We start from the raw sequence: 17,888 nt of genomic DNA, 5'->3' as shown, positions 1-17,888 counted from the left end.
ACGTCAGCAAAACAAAGGAGATGATTGTGGACTTCAGGAGGTCGGGGGTCAAGGACTACAGCCCCCTCAGCATCGACGGGGCACCGGTTGAGAGAGTCAACAGCTTTAAGTACCTCGGAGCCTACATATCCGAGGACTTGACATGGACCACACACATTGACAGTGTTGTGAAGAAGGCACGACAACGCCTCTACTTCCTCAGGCGCCTAAGGAAGTTCCAAGTCAGTCAGAAGATCCTTAAGAACTTCTACTCATGTACAATAGAGAGCATCTTGACTGGCAACATCACCTCCTGGTTTGGGAATAGCACTGCACAAGACCGAAGCAGACTACAAAGAGTGACACGTTCAGCCGAACGCACAATTGGAGGGGGGCTCCCCACCCTCCAGAACATTTACAACAAGCGTTGCAAGGGCAAGGCTAAGAGAATCATTAAAGACTCCAGTCACCCGAACAACTGCCTCTTTGAACTGCTGCGGTCAGGCAAGCGATACCGGAGTCTCAAGGCGAGCACAGAAAGACTCAGAAGAAGCTTCTATCCCCAGGCCATCAGACTGCTAAACGAACAATGAACACTACACAACAACAACCACCAAACGCACATAGCACACACATCCACACGCACACACTCACTTTAAACAGACACACTGTAGCACCCACTCCACACACTTTATAGCACACACCCACTTTAAACAAACACACTGTAGCAGCACCCACTCCCCACACTTTATATTTATTGATGAAGGATTGCACTACAACTCGTACACCTTACTGTAAATTGTACCTAAATTGTACCTCATCCCATTTCTGCTTTGCACTATATAGTACTGTACATTAGTACACTGCATAGTATTGTATATTATATGGTAACTCAGAACATTGTACATATGTCTATACCAAACACTGTGACCTCATTTTCTTCTTCTAAATTACATGCTATACTATGTTATTTGATACTATCTTGTCTAGCACAGTCTCTGGAGCGTAACAGTAAGAAGCATTTTGTATGAAAGTATTCTGTACTTCTGTATGACAACTATTAAAGAAACTTGAACTTGAACTTGGAGGCTCACACTGCCCCCGCCATTTCCTGTCACTGCTGTGCAGGCGTCCCCCAACCGACCTGTAGGAGTTGCTGTCCACAACGTCCAGATTACCACCCATCGACTTCCACCCGCTAACTCTGCCAATTGAGTTAGTATGACGGCCGGCCCATGCCGGAGGCAACGCAGACAGCCGGATTCGAACCCGGTGTCTCTTGCGTTGGTGACGAGTGCAATGTCCGCTGCACCACCCAGCCGCCCTATACGACGCAATTTCTGACAGACTGGCTGACTGACTGACTGACTGACTGACTCACTGACTGACTGACTGACTGGTTGGCTGGCTGACTGACTGACTGACTGACTGACAGACTGACTGGCTGGCTGACTGACTGACTCACTGACTGACTGACTGACTGACTGGTTGGCTGACTGACTGACTGACTGACTGACTGACTGACTGACTGACTGACTGACTGACTGACTGACTGACTGACTGACTGACTGACTGACTGACTGACTGACTGACTGACTGGCTGACTGACTGACTCACTGACTGACTGACTGGTTGACTGGTTGGCTGGCTGACTGGCTGACTGACTGACTGACTGACTGACTGACTGACTGACTGACTGACTGACTTACTGACTGGCTGGCTGGCTGACTGACTCACTGACTGACTGACTGACTGGTTGGCTGGCTGACTGGCTGACTGACTGACTGACTGACTGACTGACTGACTGACTGACTGACTGACTGACTGACTGACTGACTGACTGACTGACTGGCTGACTGACTGACTGACTGGCTGACTGACAGACTGACTGACTGACTGACTGACTGACTGACTGACTGACTGACTGACTGACTGACTGACTGACTGACTGACTGACTGACTGACTGACTGACTGACTGACTGGCTGGCTGACTGACTGACTGACTAAGTCACTGACTGGCTGGCTGTCTGACTGGCTGGCTGGCTGACTGACTAAGTGACTGACTGGCTGGCTGTCTGACTGGCTGACTGACTGACTGACTGACTGACTGACTGACTGACTGACAGACTGACTGACTGACTGACTGACTGACTGACTGACTGACTGACTGACTGACTGACTGACTGACTGACTGACTGACTGACTGACTGACTGACTGACTGACTGACTGGCTGGCTGGCTGGCTGGACCTGGAGAGTGCGGCCCCATACAAGGCACTGTCTACTCTGACTGACTGACTGACTGACTGACTGACTGACTGACTGGCTGACTAACTGACTGGCTGGCTGGCTAACTAACTTACTGGCTGACTGGCTGACTGACTGGCTGGCTGGCTGGCTGACTGACTGAGTAACTGGCTGACTCCACATTGTGGAGACATGCACTAATGGCGTGGCGGGGTATGGCTGATCCAGGCTGGCTTTGCGTTCTACAAGAGCACAGGGATTAGACAGTCAGAGGCGGAGGAACTGCTTTTAATTTCAACACACAGCTGATATATCGTCCATGCAAGCAGTTTCCATCACTGCCTAGTTGTCATAATATTTATCTTACTAAAGAGTTTTGCAACTCTTGTGCGTCACAAGAGATATTACAAACCACATCACAAAGAGGGAGTCAAACAAAACAGCCGGTGAAGGTTCCAATTCAAATAAGATGTCAACATCTACTGTTGGTGCACAGTCCTTCTCAGCCATATGGAGTCAATCTCCCCTGTGAGCACGGCGGAGTCAGCAATGAAGAGTCACTCTCCCCGGTGGGTGGAGTCAGCAGTGAAGAGTCAATCTCCCTGTGAGCACGGCGGAGTCAGCAATGAAGAGTCACTCTCCCCGGTGAGCACGGCGGAGTCAGCAATGAAGAGTCAATCTCCCCTGTGGGCGGAGTCAGCAATGAAGAGTCAATCTCCCCTGTGGGCGGAGTCAGCAATGAAGGGTCAATCTCCCCTGTGGGCGGAGTCAGCTATGAAGAGTCAATCTCCCCTGTGAGTGGAGTCAGCAATGAAGAGGCAATCTCCCCTGTGGGCGGAGTCAGCAATGAAGAGTCAATAGGATGTCCCTCCGCGGCTTCCCTTTGTTCACTTTTGACGTATGTCTCTCTTTGTTGCGCCGTGGGAATCCTTCTCCCACAGCCGCTGCTTATTATGTCTTTTAAATCTCAGAGCGGGGGAAAGGTAACAAAAACGGGCTGTTGGCTGGTGCACTCCTGGGTTTGATTACAAAAGACAGGAGGGGGGAGGGCGAGTAGTAACTACAACACGGGGAGGAACGTATGGAGGAAAAAGAGCAATCGACCTATCTCAAACCCCACCCCTCTTCTCCCGATCCTCCAATCGCAGCGGTCGCTTCCTGAGGATCAAGAAAAAAGGGCGGGAAGCGACCATTAGGTCAATTAAAACAATCGCTTTGAAGATTAATGAACTCGCCCCGCGGGCTGGGTATTGTTGAACATGCAGGGGACACTCAAGCTGCGTTTAATTTATCAAGATTGTATCTCGTGCTCTGACCGAGGGGAAGAGGCCCCGTGAGTCTGACGGCAGTCGCCTGCTATATGGAAATCATACAAAACAAAAACAATTGATTGGGAAGGCCTCCCTTTGTGGTCCTGCATACAATAACCCAGCCTCAATAACAGCAGAATATGACCTGGAGCACAGCCCACCACTGTACAAATGAATCAACATGAATAAACATTAAACATAAATTAACATTTTGGCTGATAAAGTAGTTCAAACATGGACGCAATTCTATTTATTTTGTTGCTTTTCAGAACCTTGTGTTAGAGTTAACAGTGGGGTATTGTTGTTAGTTGTAGTGGGACTGACAATCCACTACATCCTCTTGCCCTGTGTGAATGGGTCTTACTGGTCAGGAAAAGCTTCCCCTCCATTGTGTACGGGAACGAGGGCAAACCTTGCAGGTTGCACCCTCGGGACAGTAGGCAGGCAGCACTTCAGACACCTCTGCGAGGACCCTTGGCAGCACATGAAAAAGGGGAGAGGATGCCACAGTCACAGGCCGAACTAGTGGTTCCTATTACACTGTAAAAAGTCAAGCAGACTCCCGTTAAACAATGTTAAGGTGGACGTATGACTACGATCATAGTAGGGCTGACCTTCGATATTTTTTTTGGAATTCGAAGCTTCGGGGCCGAGATTCGAATTTAATTCGAAGCTTCGAGATTAAAAAAAATATATATAAATAAATTTATAATTAAATATATATATATTTTTTTTTTATTATATATTTTTTTAAGTTGTGGGACTTGTACAGCACTTTGTTCAACTTTGTCAGTGCTGTAAAGTTTAAACCTTTTTAAATCTTAGACAAACAAAACACTTTGAGGCTTTATAAAAGCAGCACAATGAACACAAATCTGTCAGTGCAGAGTCCGACCTCATCTTAAATAACAAACAGAACTCATCTTAAATAACAAACAGCATTGCTTGTTGTAGTTAACAAAGAGAGGCAGGGTTGATTTTGCACAAAAAAAAGAAAAAGAAATATCATATATATATTTTTTTAATAATCACATTTTATTTTCATATTCGAATCCCATGACCATCGAACGAAGCTTCGAAGCTTCGAAGTATTTAAGACAGCCCTAGATCATAGTGTGTTCCTACCTGTATGACTGACTGTACATATTGGTATTACAACTCTGTACATACATCTGATTAGCACTATACCCGGTAGTACTAATTTATATATTTTATACCCAGTTAAATCACCTGTACATTGTATATTATAATCTAATCTAGCACTTTATGCGTACACAAACCCCCTGGGAATAAAACCCCTAACCCTGCCGGTGTTATGCGCCATGCTCAGAGTGCCAACTTGAGCTATGCAGGGCCACCCACTGACCCACAGGGCATCAGTGAATTCAACAATTGCAAACTTGTTTTGTGTGGGAAAAGCAAATGCAAATTCACATTTACATTATTATTTAAATGAAACTTTTATCCAAAGCAACTTACAATTGTGTACAGCAAGGCCTCACAGCATCCCTTCTCTGAACTTGAGTGAACGTCAAGTTGCTTCATATCAGGCAACAGTAACAGTCTATGTGTCTCCTACCACCACCACCGGTTCTGTTTGTGTGTTCTTGCATGCTCCAGCGGGAGTTTATTGAGCTCAGCTATTTGGGCCTGTACCGGGCCGTAGATTGAAACGGAACACGCCGACTTTTGTGGAAATTCGCTTATTTGCCGTCTTCCCCAGAGTCAGACAAGAATATTAGGCATCCTTCTCGTCTCTGTGTGTGCAGTGCAGAGAGAGAGAGAGAGAGAGAGAGAGAGAGAGAGAGAGAGAGAGAGAGAGAGAGAGAGAGAGAGAGAGAGAGAGAGAGAGAGAGAGAGAGAGAGAGAGAGAGAGAGAGAGAGAGACCCGCTGCGTGCTAGCTAGCTAGTTTACACAATGACTGGAAGTGGATCAAAAGTAGCTAAATACACTTTCCAACTATTTCAAAACTGTCTTATTTAAGTGGGATCATCCCTATGTTCCCCGGGTCCTATGTTCCCCGGGTCCTATGTTCCCCGCTTGATTGATTAATAGATTGAACATTTTATAAATTTTTATTATTTTATTAATTATTAATGTCCGCCTTGTTTCGAACTGGTTAAGCTTAGGCCCTCTTTCGAACTGGTTAAGGTTAGAGTTTGGAATCAGGGCTGGTGGTCTAAAATATTCAATCAATCAATCAATCAATCAAAGCGGGGAACATAGAACCCGGAAAACATAGGACCCGGGGAACATAGACATGCTCCCATTTAAGTTATGTTGTGACTTGTGTATTTACCATGTGTATAACAGCCTCAGCCTCCCTTCTTGCCCGCTCTGTTTACAGAACCTGTAGTTCCTCTTCTGTAAATACTGGTTCATACACAGATAAGGTTCTGGATCTGTCCAGAATTCATCATCACCTCCTTCTCTTACAAAGTCGTCCATGATTAGCAGTCGTTCTTCTGTAGGTTAGCTAGTCATATTGGTTTTGTTGATGGTAGTTAAACAGGGCTTTAGAGGTGCTGTGGCATATCACTGCGCCCAGCTGGCAGTTGTACGTCAAGAAAATAGTTCTGTATGTATCTGCTTAGAAGATTATGTCTCATTTTACATTGTTATTTCAACATGTGGTAAATACACAAGTCACAACATGTAAACACAACTTCCAGTCATTGTGTAAACTAGCTAGCTAGCGCACTGCGGGTCTCTCTCTCTGTACTGCACGCACAGAGAAGAGAAGGGTACCTACCTTCTGGTCTGACTCTGGGGAAGACTGAAAATAACCGTTGGTGTGTTCCTTTAAAAGCCTGACAGGCTGGTGCAGAAGTTGCATAATTTATGAATGAATGAAGTTTATTTTTTTGGTCTTGTTTACAGACAAATCAAACACACCCGTGTGGACTTGCAAAAAAATTAAAATAAAATAAATTAAAAATCACAAAAGTACATATTCAAGGCAAGCTCACACACAGAATCCATATGGATAGAGGTATATATCATGTGGATCGAAATATGGATAGAAAGGGATCCAACTACATCATTGATCCAACCCACAGCGATTGCGGTGCTAATCAGTCAGGGCAGCTGAAACCCGGCCTATTTTCCACCGTGGACTAAAAACACATCTCTTCAAATAATATCTGAAATAATATCAAATTAAATATATATATATATGTAACGGTTGTGACATCGTCACCTCAAACTTCGATGGCCCGAGGGAGTTTTGAACCCGGGTCTCCCACGCCGCGGGCAACAGCACAGACCGCTATACCAAGAGGTGAACTCACTGCTTTGTAACGTGTCTATGTGTCTTTTGAGGGTGAGAGTGAGTTTAACCCATAGCACCGCTACTCACCCCAGTCACAATTCACAACATCTGAAGTCCTTTGTGACTGCGCTTCACGGTACCATCCGTTACATATATAACGCTCTTACTGTCTTTTTACTATTATGTACCCTAATACTATGCTACTATTATTCTACTACTACCTATCTCGCTAACATGTCTATACTACTATTCACTCAGAGTGTAACACTCAAGTTTGATGCTATTTGACGAACAATGCCACACTGACCCTTAGCTGCCAGAGGCATACCCCCTCCTGCTGACACATTGTTCACAATCTGTAAGTCACTTTGGATAAAAGCGTCAGCTAAATGACTAAATTGTAAATTGTAAAACCTTAGTATACCTTTTAGTGTCCACAATCATTGTTTTGTTATATATACTTATAGCTAAGTGGAATAGACATGAATGCAGCGTAAGGGTTACACTAATACAGATATAGATTTGGGCCAAATCCAGTCATATCCTGAAGTGGATAACAGAATACATGCCAGCTATGACAACAGATATGCTCCCTGTCTGAACCTTGGATATTCTCCAATATGACAACAAAGAAGGTGAGTGTCCTTGCATGTCTCATGTATCATATCTGGCCTACGATATATTGCCACTGCAGCTCAAAAGGAATTGCTCCCAGATATTACAGTGTTTGAACCCAATAAAAACGTTACGATATATATATCTTGTGATCAGAGTGTATCCGATAAATCATCGCAGATAAAGCATACTAAGGGGGTTCCACCAGTGTGCTTGGGATCACCTGTGGATGGTGACTAAAGACAATTTCACAACATGATAAAATCACAGATTTCTTAATAGCAGCACGCCAGACCGATAACATTTTCAAAAATATATTTAGTCCCAACCTGCATCAGAAATGTATCAATATACAGATATGGTCAATTACAGCTCAATGTGGTATAACATGGGCACCACTAACACTGACTGCCACGTGGGTTAAGGGGTTGCTAAAAAATATATGCTCTTATGGTACTGTAATAAGGCATATGATAATTAGGGATGCACCGATACAGATATCCGATATCTGTACGATATCAGGCTAAAATAGAATATCAGTATCTTGTTGAATTTCCCCAATACTAAAATTTGATAACAAGAAGGGCATCTAACATTCCAGAAATCAAAGTAAAGAGACTTGATTTGCTGCATTGTTTACATGTTAACTCTCTAATGGAGGAATATCTATTACTGTATATCTCAATCATGTTTGCCCAATAACCCCAAAATTAACTGATCGGATCGGTACTCTTTAACGGCCGATGCCAAAAGTCCAGGTATCGGTTTCGGTATTGGGACTGAAAAAGTCGGGGGAATCCCTAATGATGATAATATTGGCAAGCATAGAATGGAATGAAGGTATCACCCATGATTCTATCATAAAGGACTAATCCGCCTTCTATCACCTCAGAAACATCTCCAGACTCCGACCATCACTTTCCGACTCCACAGCTGAGACCCTCATCCATGCCTTCGTCACCTCCCGCCTGGACTACTGCAACGGGGTCCTGTCTGGGGTCCCAAGCAAAACCCTGGACAGGCTCTAGTAGGTTCAAAACTCAGCTGCCAGGGTTCTCACCCGCACCCAACCCTGGCAGCACATCATCCCCACCCTCATCCACCTCCACTGGCTCCCCATCAAATCCTGCATCACCTACAAAACCCTCCTGCTCACGTACAAGTCCCTCCATGCTCTGGCACCTCAGTACCTCACTGACCTCCTCCACCCCCACACTCAGTCACGGTCCCTGTGATCCTCAGACACTGGTCAGCTCTCCATTCCCCGAACCAGACTGCTTTGGGGACAGAGCTTTCAGCGTGGCAGCTCCCACCCTCTGGAACTCCCTCCCCGCAGAACTCCGCAACGCCCCAACTCTGGACCCCTTCAAAGAACTCCTCAAAACCCACCTCTTCAACATGGCCATTGACCCCTAATTTTCCTACATTGAATGTTGTGTCTGTCCACCATGTCTGTTATTATTGTTTCCCCCCCTATGTAAAGAGACCTTGGGTTTTATGAAAGGCGCTATATAATATATATATTATTATTATTATTATTATTATTATTATTATTATTCAGCACATTTCTAAATGTCCATTCTATTCCAAACATTCTATGTGAAACTAGTCTAGTTTTGGGTTGTTTTTTTTACTACTCATGCACACATTTGAGAGTCAAAACAAGGCACTTTGGGCAGTTCCTCTCGTGGATTCATGATTTATTCAGTCCAATTCCTGGCTTGTAGTAACCTAACACCCCCTTGGATGATTGTGCTGGAGGTCTGAGAAAGAGTGTATATTCTTGTTTTCTTTTACCCGATAAGGGCTTTGTTTTTCTCAGATGGCGTGTAGCTAATACAACCTTTCGAGACGCCATGAGCAAAAGAGAACATGGCTTGACGAGAGAAATAAAAACTAGGTTTGCATGTACAAGTCAGCCATATAGTCTACAAAGTAAAATAAGTTTGCTTGGGTGGAATTCCAAGAAAACGGCTCTCAGATGGTAAAAAGAAACCGGAGGAAACCAGAGTGTTGAAACTCACAGACAAATTGTTGTGGTTTGTTTTTATCCTTGATCCAAACCATAACGGCAATCTGCTCATTTTAGGGAGGGTTAGGTCTGGCTGGCGGGCTAGCTGGCTGCCTATTGTTTCCTGCATTGGCTGCCCGGGGCCGGTGTCCATGTGTGAGGTTGGGCGTTAAAGGGGAAGCGGTGACATGGGCCAACCCATCAGAGGGTATGAGACATGCATTCCAACCAACCAGGCCCCAGGAGGCCCTCTTCATTGTTACTTCATACTCACATTAAATGGACATGGAATTGAGCTATATCAAGCCCACCCTCTTTTTGTGATCCTCCAATCACAGCTATAGCTGTGAAGTCCTGAATTTCCCCTAGGCAGGGGATGAATAAAGTATCTATCTATCTATCTATCTATCTATCTATCTATCTATCTATCTATCTATCTATCTATCTATCTATCTATCTATCTATCTATCTATCTATCTATCTATCTATCTATCTATTTCTATTTATTTTACCCCCTGCCCCATATCCCTCAAAAGGAAGGCTGTGCCTTTTGCCAGGTCACCATTGTAAATAAGAATTTGTTCTTAATGACTTACCTGGTTAAATAAAGGTTAAATAAAAATACAAATGAAAAGTCAGAGGGAAGCAACAGTTCAAACTGAAGCAAATGTATAATAAAGCCAATGTTCCTATTTCCTATGGATTGATGATTATGCTCTATTAGTTTAAAACACCAAGTTTTGTTAAATATTTAAGTGCTTTATTATTATTAAAAGAAATTAAATTTGTATCTGTAAATTCCTTTTTTGGTTGTGTTTTTTGGCTACAGCACGCAAACTTGTTCTTGGACAATTCTTGGAACATACTCATCACCATAATATTTCTTCCTCACCCGGCCAGCAAATCATAACAGCATAATGATAACAACCGGGTGACCTTAAAAAGGATCAAATAAAACATGTTTTCAGAAAACACTTGGCTCTTCCATTTACCACAGTCAAGATAATGACATGGACGTCACTTGCAATAGAAACCGGCTCCTTGGGTACCTGCCATGCTGGGTGTGTTTCAAGCTGGTTATGATTTAGACATGCTTCATCTGCACAGCTGCTTCCCCGTGTTTGATTAGATTTAACTGACTGACTGGGATTCCTGTAATGTTGAGCTCATTACTTTTAATTGTGCTTATCCCGTCTCGGCTCGGAACAATGGACCATCACCTGAGTTGACGTCCGGAATTCAATCAATTAAAAACATTTGAATGTATTTGATGTTCGGCTTTTGCTTTAATTGATACGCAAAGAAAAACCCCAATCAGCGTGACATTCCATGTACCGACACCCCCGCGTGCGTCAGGCCCGATACGCACAAGGTGACGCACGCAGTGGCCTGCACGAAGTGCCGAGGGTTTGAAAGGAGGGTATGGCCTGTTTGTACCGAGCACCTGTCAAATCTCATATCAGGTCACGTCTTTTTCCAAGTTCTCTCCTTCTTAGCCACGGCCTCCGGTATAGCCTGACACGTAGAGAGGGGGGGGACACTTGTATGTTTGAACATCTATATTGAGTGATTAATATCCCCCCTGAGTCATGTGTGTGTGTGTGTGTGGAATGGCAACCCCGGGCCTCAACCTACAGTATAGCGCACTCTGCCATAACGCGTGGGTGAGGTTAGCTCCCAAAAGTGACAAAGTGTGTTGTAGGTTCTCCTCTGACGCAAGCAAACCATTTAGTTGTAGTGTCTGGTGTCACGGGGGTGCATAGCAACGCAAATGCTGCCTATAAATATACCTCCACGTCCGCGCTATTTTAAAACCCAAGTCAAACAGGAGAGTTCAACTTCCTCTTACCTTTGGGAATTTATGTAATGAAATGTTGAGTTATCTGTAGACTCCGCTGGCCCGATGAGGGTGATTAGATTAGGTCTAAACAACAGAAATAAATAACGGGGCCAGTCTGTTTTTGGGTAGTCAAAACACGCGACGATATGACATCTCCCCCAAGTCCAATTTGCGTGAATAACAATCAACTTACGGTACGATACGGTAATACATGGGGGTACCGATATGGTAATACATGTCTTACCGATGGAATAGTCTATAGAAGTAATGAGTGACATTTTATGAATGCCTTAATTTGAACCATTTCAAGGCTATTATGCGAGATCAGAATTTTGAGAACTGAATATTATCTAGATGAAGATACAGTGAACCGGCTGAACTGGACTCGTCAGCGTTTTACAATCCGATAGAATATGGAGACACGTTCTAAAACCGTACACTTGAAACTGCGTTAAAAAGCAGCGATGGATACTACATTTTACGTAAGAATTAAGGTCATAGGTCATTAGGTCGTTACACTCGTGGGCAAACAATGTACAAAGGGCAGAGCAAGTGCATTTGTCTGCCTACACAATGGCACCCCAAAGCAAGGACTTGGGTCCGCCGGCGTGCGTCATAACAGAATGACACACTTCCTTCTATTCAGCATTGAATGTTAACGTGACACCACTTGACGGCTCTCAGTGAATATCATATGTTAACCCTTGACCCTTAAAAGACATACAGACCAAGAGAAAGGTCTGATTCAAGTCAGAGTGTCATCGACGTCCATTCTCCTAAACGACTGTCCCTTGGAATGGTCTTCTGAAGGGCAGAGATGAAACTGACACTAATTACATGTTTTAAATATTGATGAGAGTTTATTAAACCTCATGGCGCCCTTATTAACAATTAATGTATTGCTATCCGAGAAGACATACATGCAAGTGGTTACATTAAGATAAAATATTCTATGCTGTTTAAATCCTTGTAAATATGGAAATATACTACTGACCATGGCAAGTGACAGACGTCATGATACATAAAGGAGGCATTTTGAGTCATGGAAATTGGCAATATTGCCTGCTGCAGGTTGCATGCAGATTGTTACCTGACACAAAATAAATGTGGATGACAGTAACAAAGATGTCATGAAAATACTGTAGCTGTCGGGCGGAGTTTTGGCGATTTTCCCGCTTTTACACAAATTGAAAGCATGGTCCTTTGTGTCGTGAGCAGCAGGCTCTGTGACCCTAAGTGCCACTGACTGCACTCACTCAAAACCACTTGTCTAACTTTTAGAATACTGGGTTTCCTGAAAAGTCAACCCTTTTTGGAGATATTAGTTTCCCCCCCCCCCTCTCCCAACAGCAGTGATACACAGTATCCATCTACATAGCCTCAAAGTATCGCCTGTATCATTGTCGCGTATCACTACACGATGTCAGTGGGTTCAAACTGCTTTTTTAACACTGAATGCAATGTTCGTCGAGGTGCGGATCAAAGTGCTTTAAGAGAATACATAGTCAATGATAATTTGACCTACACGTCATGTTCCCTCACTACATATAACATCATTTTGTATAAGTACTATGTGCCATCTGATCTGACTTGCTGTGTGCGCGTCCGATCCGACTATAGGATATACGTCAATGTCTTTCAAGATGGCTACATAATTAACATACTGTAAGTACCATATGTCCATTTCAGGTCGTTTAGAATAATTCCCAGTGAAATGAAAAAAAAATTAAAATAGTTCATAACAGATATGTGCAAAGATGAAACATGTTAAATGGGGTGTGTGATTCATTGTCATGAATTATCCGATTTCCCTCTCCTTTTCCTGGGCTATCAAACCTATACGATCCCTCCCATTAAAATCATAACTACCAGATGCAAGAGCAGATTAATGGGTGACTTCCTCTACATCGCTTGCACGGTGGTAATTCATCTTAATTATGATACATTCATTTTGGCTGTGTGCCTAGTTCACCAGATGCGATATGTCTGACAAATAACCCCCCCACACCCCCACAACCTCTTCAAAGCGCAAAGATGTCCCGGTGCGTTGAGCCTTGAGGGTGGGCTGCGGTCGAGGCCTAGGTCAGCAGGTCAGCGGCCCTCCAGGCCCTGTGAAAACAGCTGTGCACAGCTGTGTCTCCAAACCCACCTCAGAATCAGAACAGGGGTGTGTGTTCTGCCCCGTGAAACTCACAAGTCTTTTTTTTCATGTAAACTCTGTGGTTCATGCAAAAATACTCCTCTGGTTCGCAACCAGGGTGGTTTGGCTCTCCCTCCGCCGCTCCTTCTTCCTCCCCAGTCTCACCCTCCAACAAATCGCGCTGGACGCCAGCAGCACCAGTCCGGCGGATAAGAGCACCAGGCCAAAGTAGGAGATGGTGGACCCGTGCGAGTTGAAACGGTAGGCCACCGCGGTGACCACGACGCCCGCGATGAGGACCACTACGCCGAAGGGAATAGTGCAGCGGTAGCAGGAGAGCTCCGCCCCGCCGGTGGCCGCGGTCAACTGGATCTCGTTGACCAGGGGGATGGGGACGAAGGTCACGAGGGAGGCGGAAGTGCGGTCGTTGCTGTTGGCTTTCTCTGTGACGGCTCTTTCTGGGGCTGCTGGCACTGTCATGGCGTCCTTACTGGGTTCTTCAGGCATCGCAAGTTTCCGCATCAAATGTCTGCTTTTAATGAACCGCAGATGGGTCCCGTGGGTGTTGTTCAGTTATTTCTTTGAGAACATCGATCCAACCTATGTGGAGAACACAGTTGTTTATTAGGTCATTCTCTCTAACGGAACATTACAACGCATAAAACCTAGGCCTTTGTGTTGCTCAACTGTGCAGCTTTTTCTTTTGGAATAACAGATGGCTTTTGTTAAGAGAGTTGAAGCTGTTGCACAATTCATCTGTGTTCCTTTAAAAACCCGTGTAACCTCTTTACACCATTCAAGCCACCCAGTCAGAGAGTTGGCCGAATGACGCAGGACCACTCAACCCAGCACGAGCTGAGACATTCCCTGGAGAGCGCGCGATATGACATTACAAACTGCTCCATGAAACGCGAGCAGCTTCAAAATCATCAGCACTTTCACAAGCAGTCAATTCTCCTCTAAATTCGCAAACTTTGTGAATACATGTAGCGATTTCATATATTCTGACAAGTAACTGCATAGTACCAGGGTTTGATTGATTGATAACTTTATTAACAGATTGCAGAATGGGTACAGTACAGTACAGCTCAATACATACAATTGTTAAGGGGATGCAGACCAGAGAAAGACTGTCGTCTTGTTTACATCAGGGTCCCCCATTTCACGATAAGTAACCTTGGATTGTCTAAAAGTCAGCTCATCCAACAGCTACTAAAAAACTACCCCTTCTACACCAGAGTCCAGACAGCTATTTCTTTCTATAATCCCGAATATGCCAATTTTTTTGTAATGCATTCCAAGTCGGTTTATCGTGACATGTCAGTTAGCAGCGACGTGTCTAACATAGATACATACAAGTATGAAGTATAGCATAAAAGTAGATCGTGGTAATGAAGTAGCTATTTGCCTGTAAGTAATTGGTGCCTCTCTTTGTCCAGGAAACCTATATAGTGTGTAGCATACAGAAAGAAATACAGACCATCTATACCCACCTGAAAGTGTAAGGTGAAAATTATTTGCAGAAACTGTTTGCATCACTGTGGCCATAACGGTCTCACGTATAGCCTACACACAATGGATGTTATAGGCTATTCTACTCTACTGTATATTTTTGGACTGTATTTTAGAATACATATTTTAGAATGTATATATTTGACTGTGTATTCTTATTTTGACTACCTAAATGTTTATTGTGAGCGATCTGTATGGTGCTGAATTTCCCTCGGGTTTAATAAAGTATGTATATTCTATTCTAACTCGTTTAGTTAGTGCTGCTATGATGAGCTATACCGGAGGCAAACACCTTTGTTTACATTATATCCGTTGTTTGTTTTGAGTATCAAGGTCTCGATGTTTAAGCTGATTAATTTCCACAATGCTATGAATTATTTTAATTACTTCCCAGTCATTTGGCGTGATGTTATTATAGTGTCTATTTAAATACATGGTTTGCACACTTTCACGTTTTGTTCGTTATTTGTACCAAAATTGACGTGCTCGACACAATAGACAGAAGGAAGACATTACCTTCTTGCACGGATTTCCCATGCCGCACAATTTAAAAGGCGCTTCTCGCTCGTCCAAGTGATCTGATTCTCAAAAGCAAGACTATTTAGGTTCTTCTCTTCTTGTGTGATAAACAAAACTCCCTGGGTTGAAGTTATAATGTCCACGGCGCTCCTCTCCTCTCCGCCCAGCCCAACTCTACTGCAGCTCTGCCCGTGTTGGAATTTGACTCCCATTCATAGGATGTCCTCTGTGTGTGAGATTGGGGCAGTTTGACTGCCATCTCCATTGAAAGCATAAGCAGGCTAGTTCGGTGTATTATATCGATGACGGGGAGGGGGGGGGGGGGGGTAGACGAGCCGGTGTCAAACTTTTTTTTCTCTCTCATCCATTTCGATTTCATTGAAAGGAGCGAAGTGATTTAACCCTTTGTTAGTTTCAAGTTTCGTTTTATTTGTCACATAGTGAAATGCTTGGTTCTGTATGAGCCCCCTGAGATTGTGCTTCATACAGTCAAAAGAATAAAGACCAAACACTATACAAAATGCAAACAATAAAGTACAAATGCAAACTTTTTAAAATGCAATGTTACCCAGACTATGGCTCAGAAATGCAATGGCCTTAGGAAATAGTGGTGTTGCAAGACTTAGCCATCCTCGATAAAAAAAATCCCTAGTTCACCCGAGCATGTGCTCTTTCAAGACCTTGCCTTATTGTTTCCAGGAGTCACTCAGACTTGTTACGATTCTTGGAGCGTTTCGTTGGCATGTCGGTGGTAGAGATGCGTAGAACCCAGAATGCAGACTTCACACGAGACGGTAGTGGAGGATGAAATAGACGAAGCACGAGTCGTGGATGAAAGTAATAAGTTCTTTACTGAACGTGGAAAACAATACAAAACTGACTCACAGGGAATACAGAGAAACATAAGGTTGACAGCACACAGGACGAGGGTAACATAAGTAATGATCCAGCACAGGAGGGCAGGGCAGACAACACTAATATACACAGACTAATTGACACATGAGGGTGATTGGGAACAAGACACAGCTGCGTGGAAAAGACTGAAACAACCTGGGGTAACATACTGAAACATGACGAGACTATAACACATAGATACAGACACAGGGGGAGAATTCACTAGACTAGACAATGGGGCACAACACAGACAACAGATACACAGACAACAGATAAGTGAGCATGACAGAGAACAAATTAATAAACATAGACAGGCACAAATGCAGTAGTGTATTGTTCAATGTTCATGAATGGTGCTGAAAGTCCGATGACCGGTCCAGTAGGACCGGGGGGGTGACAAGACTAGTATGTTGGGTAGCCTATAAGAACAACAACAACAACAACAACAACAACAACAACAACAACAGCAACAGCAACGGGTACAATACAGTACGGCTCAATACACACAATTGTTAAGGGGATGCAGACCAGAGAAAGACTTTCGTCTTCTTTACATCAGGGTCCCCCATTTTCAATTCATCATAACATATAAGACATACATGACATACAGGTAGACAGTACTGTTGCATCTAGACATTTTTGACATACCAGATCTACAAATATACAGTACTGTTTGAGTACAAAAATAGTCTAAAAAGAGAGTATTGTAGTGCCGAGAGATGGGAGTCAGAGACGGTAGCTCGAGGTAGAGCGAACAGCATTTATTTGGTACACAAATACAACATGCTACTGCTACGTTGCGTGTAGTCGACTGACCCGTGGTGGCAGGTAGTGCCACCTCCTATAATGTTCGGGCGGAACTCTTGTTCCTAACAATAGTTCCGTGGGTGAATTATGTACCATTAACAATCACTACACAAGCCCCCCCAGAATTCACCCATGGTCAAAACCTCCACGGCGGGGAGAGACAACGACCCGGCCGCGGCGTGAGCGTACAACCGGGGGCGCGGTGCAAGCGACTGCGCCCTCCACGGCGCCCGGGGGCATGAACCGGCCACGGTGAGTGCGGAAAGCCAGGGGCGGGGAGGTAGGGGCGGCGCAAGCGCCCGCGTCCCCCCCGACACCCGGGGGCACAGACGTCGACGAGGCCAACGGCGGCTCCGTCGTCGGCGGGTCCCGGGGTAACGGCGGACGGCCTCGGCGGGGGGAGAGGGCCAGCTCTACGGGCTGGGAAATGTCTACGTGGGCGGGTTCAATCTTGTGGTGGTTGTACCCCACCTCAAAGGCGAGCCTTCGCCAGTCCCCAGGGGCCTGTGGGCTAGGGTGTCCGGTGGATAGGTCATTCAGCAGCGTCGGACCCGAGTGACCAATCGCGACGTCCTCCAGGCGTAGACTGGAATCTGCAGTCCCGAGGGCCTGGATGTCGTGGTCGGAGGCCTGTTCCGAGCCCCTGTCGACGTAGTCGAGGTCCGGCTGTACAGCTCCGATGACGACGCTGGGCTTCTCGGCGACGTGTCCCGCGGCGCCCTCGGAATCGTACGTGAGCTCT

At 44.8% G+C, this 17,888-nt stretch overlaps 1 protein-coding gene across 1 annotated transcript; it reads right to left on the bottom strand.

The window, feature by feature from the left end:
- Nucleotides 1–11,839: 11,839 nt before the first annotated feature.
- tmem100a (transmembrane protein 100a) lies at nucleotides 11,840–15,714 on the bottom strand. The gene is made up of 2 exons (XM_084328512.1): nucleotides 15,443–15,714; nucleotides 11,840–14,014 (listed from the first exon to the last, which is right to left on the bottom strand). The coding sequence occupies exon 2, from the start codon at nucleotides 13,934–13,936 to the stop codon at nucleotides 13,499–13,501; it is 438 nt and encodes a 145-aa protein (XP_084184638.1). The 5' UTR covers nucleotides 13,937–14,014; nucleotides 15,443–15,714; the 3' UTR covers nucleotides 11,840–13,498.
- Between the last annotated feature and the right edge of the window lie 2,174 nt (nucleotides 15,715–17,888).

Source organism: Notolepis coatsorum (assembly GCF_963971535.1).
Source record: "Notolepis coatsorum genome assembly, chromosome: 14".
Taxonomy (NCBI): Eukaryota; Metazoa; Chordata; class Actinopteri; order Aulopiformes; family Paralepididae; genus Notolepis; species Notolepis coatsorum.
Note: the sequence above shows the minus strand (reverse complement) of the source record. Positions and strands in the feature narration are given on the sequence as shown.